The sequence below is a fragment of the Coregonus clupeaformis genome, chromosome 36 (genome assembly GCF_020615455.1).
Source record: "Coregonus clupeaformis isolate EN_2021a chromosome 36, ASM2061545v1, whole genome shotgun sequence".
In the NCBI taxonomy this organism is placed as follows: domain Eukaryota; kingdom Metazoa; phylum Chordata; class Actinopteri; order Salmoniformes; family Salmonidae; genus Coregonus; species Coregonus clupeaformis.
This window is the reverse complement of record NC_059227.1, coordinates 20,427,462-20,442,197: the sequence shown is the minus strand read 5'-3', so window position 1 is coordinate 20,442,197 and position 14,736 is coordinate 20,427,462. Positions and strand designations below refer to the sequence as shown.

At 41.7% G+C, this 14,736-nt stretch overlaps 1 protein-coding gene across 1 annotated transcript in view; it reads left to right on the top strand.

The window, feature by feature from the left end:
- Positions 1-2,915: 2,915 nt before the first annotated feature.
- Positions 2,916-14,736, top strand: part of LOC121552366 (inositol-trisphosphate 3-kinase B-like) — a 54,628-nt gene continuing 42,807 nt past the window's right edge. Inside the window, exons 1-2 of the mRNA XM_041865249.2 lie at positions 2,916-3,214; positions 6,452-7,549. Coding sequence (XP_041721183.1) covers positions 6,578-7,549 — 972 coding nt within the window. The 5' untranslated portion in view covers positions 2,916-3,214; positions 6,452-6,577. The remainder of the gene's footprint in view (positions 3,215-6,451; positions 7,550-14,736) is intronic.

The window sequence follows — 14,736 nt, the reverse complement described above, 5'->3', positions numbered from 1 at the left end:
GAACCGTGATTGTGAGAGGGCTTTTACCCCGCCCCTAAACACCTCCTATTGGTCGTGCGCTAAGCGAAGCAGTTTTGGAGAGGTGGTGGCTGAATCCTGATCCCTCATTGGCCAATTTTCCAAGAAAAGGGTGTACTCGCCAAGTTTAAAGCCAATGAAAATTCAGAACCATTTTGAAAGGGCGGTCTTTGCTCTGGACAGAGAAAAATGAAGAACCTACATTTAACAATGTACATTAACACATGAGAATAGCTTGACCTTCTCTATCATGGATCTAAAAGTCCTGGTTCACAAACTAAATGTGGCTATTAGAGAGATACAAGTCACAGAGGATCAGTTGATTTTATTAGTTGTCTTACAGAAATGTAGTAGTCTAGAAGACCATCAAATTAAATTAGACCCTCAGAGCCTGGTTCCTCTCTAGGTTTCTTCCTAGGCTCCTGCCTTTCTAGGGAGTCTTTCCAAGCCTTTGTGCTTCTGCATCTGCATTGCTTGCTTTTTGGGGTTTTGGGCTGGGTTCCTGCATAAGCACTTTGTGACATCTGCTGATGTAAAAAGGGCTTTATAAATACATTTGATTTCATTTGGTTAGTGATAAAAAATGAATTTTAAAAATACTAGTTTTTTATGTGAATATTTACCGCCGCCTGCTGGTGGTTCTTCGAAAGTTTTCCTTTTCTAAAAACGTTTACACATTTGCTGTACCAATATCAGTCAAGAGATGGCGTATGTGTCAGGCAAATTACATCACCTGTGGAAAATATAGTCGCGAGAGAAAGGACTGTTGAAGAATTTCGGAAAAATTGGACTATACTTTTTCATTTATTTGACCACACTTTTCATTCAGTTCATATTTGTATGTAGTCTATTTATAGAGTTGTATCATCTGAATCTTTCTTTATGCAGTAGCCATAACAGCTTCATGAACCATATTCTGTATTGATCTATTGAATTTCCTATCATCAATATGGCTATCGTTCAGGCAGTTGAAAAATGGAATTACAAGCCCTCTCCCCTCTCTGGCATTTCATTTCTTTATTCGATCAATCACAGGATAAAGTCACCCTCCATGACATGTATTGTTAATACTTTTCTGACATTTGACAAATGATGACCACCAACATCTGCATAGGTCAAGGACGGATATAGATATTTTTTTCTCTACCTCAGTCATCTGGGTAGTGCCCTGCAGCCCTAGCTTTTCCATGTGGTCTTTATTGACACACAGGGCTATTGTCTCAAAGTTCAACTCATGATCCCCTCCTTATGGGGCATAGAAAGGTCACATTATGTGATGTCTGTGTATGACAAATGCACACATTAGAAAGTTAATTTCATGTTTATGACCACTTGAAAGGTAAACGTCACAGATTCCGTTGTAGGGAACATACACACACACACACATGCATCTCATCATGTGCATATTCAAACAATTACATCAAAATTCATTGTTCCACACCTTTTTCCAGTGTTTATTTGCTGTGGTTTAATACAATTTTACTTTCTTGGCAACATATATTATTATACTGTTTTGCTGAAGTATACTCCACAGTAGATATGTGACTATGTGTCTAATGCATGTGTAAATGTTATCTCCTTAGTAACCTCATAAAAGTGTCAGAGTTGTGTGGGGCTGCAAGCTGGACATTGTGCATAAACAGACACTGTTTAATGATGATTACACTAATATTGTCAAACATGAGGCAATCATGTTCAAAATCTTAAGGGATGATATATAAATGTTCATACTACGTATCATGCAACCGGGCCCATTCACATCAGAAAGGCCACTAGTGTTGTACTGTATCTTCCATCCAGTTTAGTCTGCCAGCTGACACACTTCTTTTCATTCTACTAAATGGTCATTCGTTTGGCCGCTAATCTACGAAGTCATGGGGTAGAATTTTCATGGGTGAGTAATGACAGCTTAACAGCAAATGGCTGATTTAATTTATGAAATAAAGAAGTTAGTACTCTATGTGCATTTTACAAAGATCTGTTTCACACTCATTGTGCACAATGCACCTTGTGTGGTACGCTACTACAGTTGCTTTCAAAACGTTTGAAATGGTCATTGATATCATATTGAGTAAACAAAATTATTTACTAATGATTAATTATTTCTAAATACAATTGTGACATTTGTTTAAACAACTTGCCTACAAGACAAACTAGAATAAGTAATGTATGTTCTGATTTGGTTGATAAGCTGGTCCATGAGCCATTAGGGGAATGACCACTTTCACCACTTTCACCTAGAGCCACAAGCATAAGGCATAAGCATAAGCATAAGCGTAAGTAAATAAAAGCAATATGCTAAAGTATGGTAAAAGCACAGGCAGGACATTATATTCTCATGTTGTAAAAGGCTAATATTTAGCCTACTGTAGGTATATTTACTGCAGGTAAGCCTATACTATATAATATGTATTCAATATAACAATTGCTGTAAAATCAGTAAGCCAGAAAAGCAAATAAAATACTGTTTGATCAAACAGTGATCAATTCTCCATCATGTTTGAACATTTCGTTATATTGACAGGTAAAATGTCACCCTGTTGTTTGGCTATACAAACAATGCAGAAGAAAAACAAACATGCAGAATTGTTTGGTCCTACATGATATTAAATATGTTTTGTGATATTAGCCTATAATATCACCAACAGGAAGAGTTTATTATCATTATCCTTGGTTTATCGAATAAATGTCACTCCAATTAAGTTTTATTATGTGATGACCCAAACATATTCACTAGCCAAGACAACTGCATCGTCGTTGACGTCTCAACTCAAGGCTGTGTACGTATGGAGCTTTTTTCTTCGCTAGGCAATTGGAGAATTGAGAGAAAAGCTGCTTGTTGCGTAGAAATTACTGTCAGTGTCTACTTCCTTCCTGCTTTTTGAAGTACACTAAGCAAACAACGGCCTAGTACTACGCCAAAGCGAAGGGTTGAAGAACTCAAGGGGTCAAGTATTTTGGACACACAGCGGGAGAAAAAGTTTATTTATACGAGAACTGGCCGTCCTTTTGCTTGTGAGGAAATAAAAAGATTGTGTGCTATGTGAAATTCGCTTAATTTAAGAGATGTTTAATGTTCTGAATCGCGCTGGATTGCACTCGGTGCTGTAGACATTCTCAACGGCTTTGAGGGTTGGACAGCCACCGGTTCGGTATAGCAGGACTCCTATTAGGACGAGGTGTCTGTTAGTACAAGGTAAGACTTGCACTTACCATCTCCAATGAGTCTGTTTAGTGTCATTCAAACTTTCCAAGCAAGGTGTCAGCATAAATTAAATTTAGCTGCGTGGGTAAAAGCTATTTAGATTAAACGCTCTTTGTATTAATGCTTTTTAGCCGTTATTTACACTCACACTGCTCACAAATATAATATTGTGAATAAGAAATAAGTTATAGGCACTGTACGTAGCTATTGGCAACAAGGAAATAAGCCAACAATATTGATCGAGCACAACAGAGTAACAGCAGCAAGTTGTTACTTTGTTATAACAATGTTTCAACTGTAAGGATATAGCCCAGGTAATGATGATGATGGTGGTGATGACGATGCTGGGGATAATGATGATGATGATAACAATAATAATACGAATAATAATAATAATAATACATATGTTTGTTATTATTGTTATTATGTCAAACAAGGTCAGAGAAAATATTACTAATGATAGTTACTAATTGGCATAAGGCTTATAAACTACTGCACTTTTGCTATTGGTTTCTTTTTGCTATTAGATTAAGAGTAGCTAAAATCTTTGTGTCGATTTGCTAAAGAATGTCATAATGGTAATGATTGAAGCCCGGTAAGCGTTATAACAACATTGGCAAATTGAGTTTGAAGTAAAGCCCACATGCAGCTAGAGTAGCTTACCACGTGCTTGACAGAGATGTGTGCTTATTGTACTGGAGAGCGTTTGCATAATGCCATGTGAACCAATTATTGTCAAAGTTGAGAAATATATAAATAAAACAAACCTAACTTGTAAATCATCGAATATAAGTTTGATAAAATTCCAATGAAATACAGTCACCACAGTCAATTTATCTTAACATTGGCACATTCTCATGTTTTTTTTGTTCTTCTTTACTCTGTTATCCTAATTTCGATGGAAATGCCAGGTCATAGAAAGAGAGCCAGTGAGTTGAGTTAGTCAATGCTGACTAAGTTCCAGGGAAGTGATGGAGGGTTCATGGGAGCCATCACAGGCGCTACTCCCTCCGTAGAGACTGGAAGTGTCACTTTGCCCCTGAGAGAAAAGCTGCTTGTTGCGTCTGACTGGGAGAGAGAGGTGCTAGGTAGACAGAACCTGACCCATCCCAGGCACCTGGCCAGAGGCACAATGGTGTCCCTGTGAATGCCTGTTTCTCTTCTCACTTGGTCCACTTTAATGTTGGCTGACATCTCCTGCCTGGCACTGCCCCCACTCTCTGCCTCCAGACCCTCGCCCTGCTGTGGGCTGATGGTGGGGACTCTGGGGAGGATTGTGTGGGGAGCCACACTGCTGCTGTTACTGAAGCATTTTTCCACATGTTAACCAACATTTCAGTTTGAGGTGAACAGTAGTATTTTCTACAAGGTATTGAATTGTTGTTCCATGGTGTGTCTGTATGGAGAAGTGTGTCATTTTCAAAACAACTAAAACTCATTTAGAACCTACGTCATTCATAGGAAACTCCAAAGCCCAACTCTGTGTGGTAAAGTTAATAGGGACTAATTTTGAAATGTTAAGTCAATGTTTTGTTTGTGTGACATACATTCACCAGGGTTGTAGTTATTCTGGGTTCTGATCCAGGGTATTAGTATTTGTATTTATTAGGGATTCCCATTACTCTTCATGGGGTCCAAACACATTAAGGCACTTAAATCACAAGATAAAACATTTTTTACATTTAGCAGATGCTCTTATCCAGAGCAACTTATAGTTAGTGAGTGCATACATTATTATATATATATTTTTTTCATACTGGCCCCCCGTGGGAATCGAACCCACAACCCTGGCGTTGCAAACGCCATGCTTAACCAACTGAGCTACATCCCTGCCGGCCATTCCCTCCCCTACCCTGGGCCAATTGTGCGCCACCCCATGGGTCTCCCGGATTCGAACCAGGATCTCTAGTGGCACAGCTAGCACTGCCTTAGACCACTGCGCCACTCGGGAACCCGAGTGTACAGTACATCATATAACATTATTACACCACTACATATCTACAATATAAAATGTATAATACCACCATACAACAATATTACAATATACGTGTGCGTGTGCTAATGTGTGTGTGCTAGCGTGTGTGTGCTAGCGTGTGTGTGTGCAGGTGCCCTTTAAACAATTCTTCTTAAATGTCTTGCATCAGCTCTTTTCCCTTAAAAGGGAATACTTAATGTTTTCTTCTCTGCCTGCCCCCTGAAACACTAATATTCCAGTATTTTATATAAATGGAGCTTAAACTTAATCTTTCCCTCTGCCTTTTTGTTTATTATTATTTACAGATTTTCCAGAGAATCTAGCAACTGCAATTATCCTATATAGAGTACACTTGTTTCGAGATCCCTACTTTTGAGCTAAATCACAATATGCTTACTCACCCTCAAAATAGCCTACAAGACTTATTCTGTGACTATTTGTTTTGACTGTTTTGTGTCACAGGTTAGCTAAAACCACATTTATGTGATATAAGGGTTCAGGAATGCAGAATGGTATTTTTTCCTTGGAGTATTACGTTATTAATCCCATTTCTGTCTCACTGAAGCATAGACATAAAAGGCCATGTTGACTTTCTCCTTCAGAAGCATATGTTTTCAGTATTTGGAATACACTTTGTGTATAATTTTGCAACAGAGGAGCATGTTTTTTTCAGCAGAACACTTAACAATGTGTTTCCCCAAGCGCTGCTGGCCCTCCGTGGCAGACAAAGTGCGGGGGCTGCCCTAGATTATAAAGAAAAAGACAAGCACATCATAAAAGAGCAATGCCAAATAGCCATATCATTCCATTTCAGAAAAATGTAGTTTACACTAGTAAGAGCTAAAGTGAATACTGATATGATTTGTTGCTTTTTCTCTCTAATACTAATGGCAACAAGTACATCTATTCTTGTGTCTCATTAACTACAGTATATTTTAAGTAACAAAAGTTAAACTCTGGGTATTGTCTTAGCTAGAGAGAAAGCAAACACATTATTATTTCATGGAACATTGATTTGTATCTTGTAATAGGCAAGTAATCCACCTTGCCTTGGGAAGGAATGCTACCTTTGTGAGGGATTTGCTGGGTCATATTTGTAGAACAAAGTGAAAGCTACACACACATTAGTCCACATACCACAGTGGGGGAAAGAAGGGTTATTCTCATTCAAATGCAAGTCATAAAACCTCAGCCTTTATTGAAGCTTTTACTGACAGTGTTTTTTTTTCCTCTTCAACAACTCTCCTCCATAGCAGATTCAGCAGGGAATTCCACCTCTCCTCTCACATACCCCACCAAATGCTGGGGTGTAGACGCCAGAGCAGCAACCAGGACTAGGGCTAGATGGGAGCCCATACTGACAGTGCCAGCCTGATACTATGGCTGCTTATTCCCTGAGCAGTCTGATTATGATGAATAGCAACAATCTGAAGAGTGAGAGCAGCCCTCGGACTGGGAGGCCTGTGCTGCCTGTGCCAGACCGCTCCCCTGGGGCCTCCTTCGTCTTCCCCCCCTCTCCAGACCCCGGCAGCCACCTTGAAACCCTGGGGGTGATCGTGGGAAAGCGTGTCCGCCGGCTCAGCAGCAACGGAGATGATGAGGCCCCCAACGGGGAGGTGAAGCGCCAGAAATTGGAGGTCAACAAGAAAGTGGGTCTGTGCGGGGCCCACATCTCGAGGCCCCCGCGCAGAACAGTCCCAGCCTCCAAGCACAACCAGCCCGCCCAGGTGCCCCCCCCCAACCCCCCACAGAGCGACTGCCCTCCAAGCCTTCCCAAGGAGCTCCAGAACGGGAAAGGGTGTCACTGCTTGGAGGAGGGAGTAACGGGGAACGGCAGAGTGGAAAATAACACGGCTGACCCAAATACGGAACAGGGCAGTCTGCTGGTGAACAAATCAGCAGGAACTTGGGCGCAAGCTGACAGTTCAGCAGGCAGTTACTCCCCGAGTTCACTGGGGGTTGGGAGCTTCTTGGCAGGCAGCGACAGCAAGCGCCCTGCGGAGTGGGCCCAGACCTGCCTGACAAAGGCAGGAGCGGAGCCAACGGAAACCCAGCCGCAAGCAGCCTCGGCCTGGGCCGGCAGGGAGGGGAGCTGCCCAGAAGTGGGGACCACCATCCCAGCCATCATAGTCACCGACCACGGGATGGAGGCCCAGGGAGAAGGCTGTGATCCGGGCAGCGAGCCCCAGCAGAGCCCCAGGTCATCCCGAGGCTTGAGGAAGCTGTCCTCCTCATCAGCCTCCTCCACAGGCTTCTCCTCCTCCTGGGAGGAATCAGAGGATGACATCTCCAGCGACCCAGAAAGAGCCGAGGGACTGTCACCTGCCCTCCTCAACACCCAGCAGAAAGCGGTGAGTAACACGCTTTTATTAAGGAACAAAGTTATTTATTATTTACTTTGTCACTTATCATTTCATCCTCTCTTTCACATTGAATGGGTTTTGGTTTACGTTTGGTTTATTGTTCAATGGAATAGGGACTGAAGTTGATAATAAAAAAAGTTTAAGAAAGCTTTGGAATAATTGGACAATTCTGTTTGGCCACTTTTAAGAGTGCACATTTAGGTCCGACTCTCCCATCTCTAAATTAACTTTTAAGTTTGTTAGAGGGCCTCTCTTCACCAATGTCTTTGTCAAACGGGCGCTCTTGCAACAAACCGGTCGGCATCCTCCCTGAGTAACAGTTGACATTCTCACAAACAAAGGTACTTCTGTGTCCCGTCTTCAGCCTCAGACACTTTGACTCTGAGCGCTGTTGGAAGGCCTTCAAAGAGAAGGCTTAAAGCACTGTTTATAAATGAGGGGGCTGTGTATACAATTACTGGAAGAGTTTGCTTGGCCATGATTTCCACCTGCTCGATCGTCAATGATTCAAAACAATGCACCGTGATTTGCTTCCCGTAAGTATTATTACCAATAAATGTCTGTAGTGGTGAGTGTGTACTGATGGGGGAACTGAGACATTCATTACAATATACCTCAGAAATTGTCTGTGATAATTTGCCATCTTATAAAAACCTCCTTGGCCTGTCTACGTCTGACTCTGACTCTACGTCTGAGATGCATCACTGATTACCGTCATCACAGTGTCAAGTTGTTGGATTGCAGCTGGAGCACACACACACAGACACAGGCCTTCAGTGACAGACTAAAGTAGCAGGATAATGCGTCCTACATGACATAAGGGATGTGCGCCAGGAGCACAGGAGGCTGCTGAGGGGAGGACGGCTCATAATAATGTCTGGAACGGACCAAATGAAATGGCATCAAACACATGGATACCATGTGTTTGATGAATTTGATGCCATTCCACTCATTGCGCCCCAGCCATTACCACGTGCCTGTCCTCCCCCGTTAAGGTGCCACCAACCTCCTGTGGCCAGGAGATCCATGTGATGTCTTGTCTGGTAAAAACACCCAAATCAAAACACTTAATTGTGCCCATCTGGGCTGGCGATAGCAAACAAAATAAATCGGTGAATGCAGAGCACAGCCGCAAGGCCAAGATGGCCAAGATAGCTTTGAAGTTAAGTGGATGGAACTGCGCTGGTTTTGATTTGCTTAGGAGAGGAATGTTGTGCTTTTATGTATCCATGACAGGGAGGCAGCCCTATCTAGCCTTACTGGCCTATGTCTGAGGAAAGTGTAAGTCTCAGAAAAAGGGAAGATGCATGTAACAAGCTACGGGTTAATGATAGATGGCAGAACCATCACCCAGGAGACCTCTGCTCATTAATGAGAGACATTTTCTTGAACTTTATGATACACTGGAACTGATCTCTTGCAGTGAGCTCAAATAGGTGGATAAGGTGTCTGGAGTGGAGACAGGATAAATTAACTCAGCTTGAAAGGGCATATTTGGTTTTATAAAGGGGTTGAATGCTACTTTACAATTATTTCATGTTAACTGGGTGTAAATAAGATGGCATTTCTTAGGATACATTGGCTATAGTTTGTACTTACTTTTCACAGTATTCTCTATTATAAGGATAACTGTGTAAAAATATCAATAACCTCCTCTAGGACTAGGGCTACTATAGTTTTTCCAGATACATTATTTTGTTGATCTGAAATAGAAGAAATTACCTGTGTTCTCTCTTCTTACTCATCAAGTTCATCACTGTATAGTATCTTCTTTATTCTGACAAATTCAATAGTCTTACGTAATTGTCTGTTTGGGACAGTACTGTTGTAGTTGAAACTTGTGAATTCCCTGGAAGGTCCTCGTCACTTCCTATCAAAGTTCACCGAAAGTTCCCTGTAAGAGGGATCCAGCAGGAATATGTTTGTAATAATTTTAAAAGAAGCTACTGTGTTATAACATCCTGATACCACACACCTTTTAGGGCTTTCTTGGCAGGATCTAATATGCTTTGCTACGGAAAAATAAACAGAAGATTAGTGAGAGATGTCATCTGTCATGCACTCACTGGTATTCTCTCTGTAGTATGCGTGAGAGAGAGAGAGAGAGAGAAAGAGATAGATAGAGAGAGACGGAAAGACAGTGTACAACAGTGTCCAATAGGGAAAGACAGCATGTTCCTCAGAAGACTACATCATTCCTAAAGGTTTGGTTTAGTTTTGATAGGGTTGACTATGTCAGAATGGAATGTCCCTGGGCAGGTATGCTTGTTTACATACACAATGAAAACCTCAGCTCTTCAAAACACTTCAACATGTTCTAGCATCTATCCCCTTCCTGTCCCAATCACAGAGGTGCATTTGGACAGGTTGTGTCACTCCTGTACAGAGAATGGGATCTCACCTGTGGGAGCTTCCCTACAGCTCAGGCCTATAGCTCAAGCGCAGTTCTGTATTCAGCGTGGGTCAGGAGAAGTATACATTAAACTAAAATGATGGCAACTACTGCAAGTACTACACCAAACCTACGACATTATAACATGCCTATTCAGACAGGAGCCCTCTACTTGCCTCTGTACCATTGAGGTTTCCCAATCCCAACAACAAAGTAAAGGAAGCTTATCATTGAAAGGTTCATTATATATTGGCTTATTATAACTTTGTTACATTGTGGTCCTCTGTAGCTCAGTTGGTAGAGCATGGTGCTTGCAATGCGAGGGTTGTGGCTTCAATTCCCACGGGGGGTCAGTATGAGAAATGTATGCACTCACTAACTGTAAGTCGCTCTGGATAAGAGTGTCTCCTAAATGACTAAAATGTAATTCCCGGGACCACTCATATGTAAAATGTATGCACACATGACTGTAAGTTGCTTTGGATAAAAGCTTCTGCTAAATGGCATATATTATTACTTTGTTTATAGCATCAAGCATTCAGGTGGCTTTTATAGCCTGGATGCAGAACTAATGCTTTAGCCAAGTCCTTTGTCATGTGCTATTGAGCTGTAGTAGATTTTGGCATGACAACGAACACAGCAGAGGAGTTTGCTAGAGAACAAACTGATCTTCTACCAGGCTCACTAGGCCTGTATGCAGTCTTATTAGGTTAGGTTCTCAGGTGCTGCGGCTGGGTTTAGAGACACCCGCTCAGTCGGGGTACTGAAACTATGTCACCAGGAAATCATGTCATGGTGGTGTCTCCTTTTCCTGTGCCGGCCAGAGGAGGAAAGAGCCCTCCGTGCTACAGTGAGCGACTCAGCGTAGAAGTCTAGCATGGTTCTCTGCAGTGCAGATGCAGCAGGCTTGTGGTTGCCTGTTGTAACAGAGCCAATAACAAGTGCCCAGAGGCATTTCTCGAGCATTGTAAAATAGTTTTACAGTGGTGCAATAACATTAGTCAGTAGTTGGACTGACTGTTGCAGGAGCTCTCTGTTGCGCTAATGATCTATTATGACTCCAAAAATATTATTATTCAACATGACAGAATACATACATATTTTAATTATATTTTTTTCTTGGACTGTGGCCAGTTCTTTTTCTAACTGACATATTTTCTTGAAAGCCACATTTCCGTAAATTGATGTTCAATTCAAGTCCAGGCAGAATCCACATGGCCAGACTCACAAGGAAGACTCACAATTTAAACCCCATGTAGCTTCATCTGTTGTTGTTGTTGTTGTTGATGCGTGGGTTTTTCCTGTTGACACCAGTGTAAAGGGCTGGGTAGTCAATGAGGCTGCAGTGACTGACCACAGCGTCCTGTCTCCAACAGGAAGGATGATGGGTGCTTATCACAACCCCAAGGCTGGACATGGTGTTGTGGTGCCAAGGCTAGCAGGATGTGATGTGTTGTGGTGCCTGGGTTATTAGCAGGATAGTGACACTCACTCAGGCTTTAGATGACCTCCTATCCTTTGAACAAACACTATATAATTAACTTATCTGATGTGTTCTAATGAGAGAGATTTACATGTTTTGTGTTATTGTTGTTGTTGTTGTGCTTTTATGCATGATGGTTGGCTACTCCGGACTATTTGTCTAAATGAATTTGAATTATTTTTTTATCGCCATTATTCCTTTTCTCGTAGTTGGGTCAATACAGGAGGAATAGTCAGTCTCTTATTACAGACAAAACATATTTTTTAGACAGATAGGCATTCCTTTGCGCTCAGTGAGAGGGACATCTAAAGTGTTACCCATCTCTATTCACACTCAGCAGTGATGTTAACGAAATACACACGCACACACTTCTCAAACACACACACTTCTCACACACACACTATTTGGTCATGGTTTCAATCCAAAAGGAAACTTTATAAACCCAAGTTAATTTAGGTGAAGGATCTTGAGGGCTCAGAAGCAATGGAAAAAGTAACACTCCTGTGGTAGCCTGTTGCCTGGGAGACCATGTGACGTCAAGCCTGCTTCAAACAGAGAGAGAGAGAGAGAGAGAGAGAGGGGAGGGCCAACAGCAGCACCTAGATCTTCTGCACAGATTCTGTCAGGCCTGGGCCCAGACAGTAAATCTCAGTAAGACAAAAATAATGGTGTTCCAAAAAAGGTCCAGTTGCCAGGACCACGAATACAGATTACATCTAGACACCGTTGCCCTAGAGCACACAAAAAAACTATACATACCTCAGCCTAAACATCAGCGCCACAGGTAACTTCGACAAAGCTGTGAACGATCTGAGAGACAAGGCAAGAAGGGCCTTCTATGACATCAAAAGGAACATAAAATTCAACATACCAATTATGATCTGGCAAAAGATACGAAAACGGGACAAACACCAAATTGAGACTGCATGCAGAATTCAGCAAAAAAATCCTCTGTGTACAACGTAAAACACCAAATAATGCATGCAGAGCAGAATTAGGCCGATACCCGCTAATTATCCAAATCCAGACAAATTGTACAACCACCTAAAAGGAAGCAATTCCCAAACCTTCCATAACAAAGCCATCACCTACAGAGAGATTAACCTGGAGAAGAGCCCCCTAAACAAGCTGGTCCTGGGGCTCTGTTCACAAACACAAACAGACCCCACAGAGCCCCAGGACAGCAACACAATTAGACCCAACCAAATCATGAGAAAACAAAAAGATAATTACTTGGCACATTGGAAAGAATTTACAAAGAAACAGAGCAAACTAGAATGCTATTTGGCCCTAAACAGAGAGTACACAGTGGCAGAATACCTGACCACTGTGACTGACCCAAAATTAAGGAAATCTTTGACTATGTACAGACTCAGTGAGCATAGCCTTGCTATTGAGAAAGGCTGCCGAAGGCAGACCTGGCTCTCAAGAAAAGACAGGCTATGTGGACACTGCCCACAAAATGAGGTGGAAACTGAGCTGCACTTTCTAACCTCCTGCCAAATGTATGACCATATTAGAGACACATACTTCCCTCAGATTACACAGACCCACAAAGAATTTGAAAACAAATCCAATTTTGATAAACTCCCATATCTATTGGGTGAAATACCACAGTGTGCAATCACAGCAGCAAGATTTGTGACCTGTTGCCACAAGAAAAGGGCAACTAGTGAAGAACAAACACCATTGTAAATACAACCTATATGTATGTTTATTTATTTTCCATTTTTACTTTAACTATTTGCACATCATTACAACACTGTATATAGACATAATATGATATTTGAAATGTCTTTATTTTTTTGGAACTTTTGTGAGTGTAATGTTTACTGTAATTTTTTGTATTGTTTATTTCACCTTTGTTTATTATCTATTTCACTTGCTTTGTCAATGTAAACAAATATTTCCCATGCCAATAAAGCACCTTAAATTGAATTGAATTGAGAGAGCAAGAGAGAGTAAGAGAGAGAGTGAGTGTAATATTTACTGTTAACTTTTTATTGTTTATTTCACTTTTGTTTACCCATTTCACTTGCTTTGGCAATGTAAACATGTGGTTCCCATGCCAATAAAGCACCTTGAATTGAATTGAGAGAGAGAGAGAGCAGCACTGCTGGAGGGAGGGAAGGAGGGAGGGAGGGACCTGCTTTCTTATGCATGAGGCAGGAAGTGTCTTTTAGTGTGTATGAGGCAGACCCTAGTGCACAGCAGAGAGCTTAGCCTTGCTGGTTGGGTATCCACTGTAGGGAAAGTACCAGTAAACTCCTAATCTGTTTGTGTTTACTAACTCTCTCTGTCTATGTAAAAAAGGCATTTGCATTTCTCAAGCGGCTTCTTGGCGGTTGTACTCAACTTTTAGAAGTGGAGATTCCCTACCAGTTCTCTATTTATTCAGCCTGCTCTCATAGACTAGACGTAACATGGTAAACATAAATCCGGGACACTCAAATGAGTATGATATGTTACGTTTGGTATGGTTACATAAGACATAAGCTTACTTAAGGCAAAAACAAAAACATTGCGTGTTCAAATCTTATCAAAAACAAATTTAGCATTTTAGCTAATTAGCAACTTTGCAACTACTTGCTACTTTTTAGCTACTTTGCAACTACTTAGCATGTTAGCTAACCCTTCCCCTAACCCTAACCTTAACTCTAACCTTAACCCGTAACCCCTAGCCTAGCTAAGCATCAGCCACCTAGCTAACGTTAGCCACAACAAATTGGAATTTGTAACGTACACTACATGACCAAAAGTATGTGGACACCTGCTTGTCGAACATCTCATTCCAAAATCATGGGCATTAATATGGAGTTGGTCCCCCCTTTGCTGCTATAACAGCCTCCACTCTAGATGTTGGAACATTGCTGCGGGGACTTGCTTCCATTCAGCTACAAGAGCATTAATGAAGTCAGGCGATTAGGCCTGGCTCACAGTTGGAATTCCAATTCATCCCAAAGGTGTTTGATGGGGTTGAGGTCAGGGCTCTGTGCAGGCCAGTCAAGTTCTTCCACACCGATCTCGACAAGCAATTTCTGTATGGACCTCACTTTGTGCACAGGGGCATTGTCATGCTGAAACAGGAAAGGGCCTTCCCCAAACTGTTGCCACAAAGTTGGAAGTACAGAATCATCTAGAATGCCATTGTATGCTGTAGCATTAAGATTTCCCATCACTGGAACTAAGGGGCCTAGCCCGAACCATGAAAACAGCCCCAGACCATTATTGTTCCTCCACCAAACTTTACAGTTGGCACTATGCATTGGGGCAGGTAGCGTTTTCCAAGCATCAGCCAAT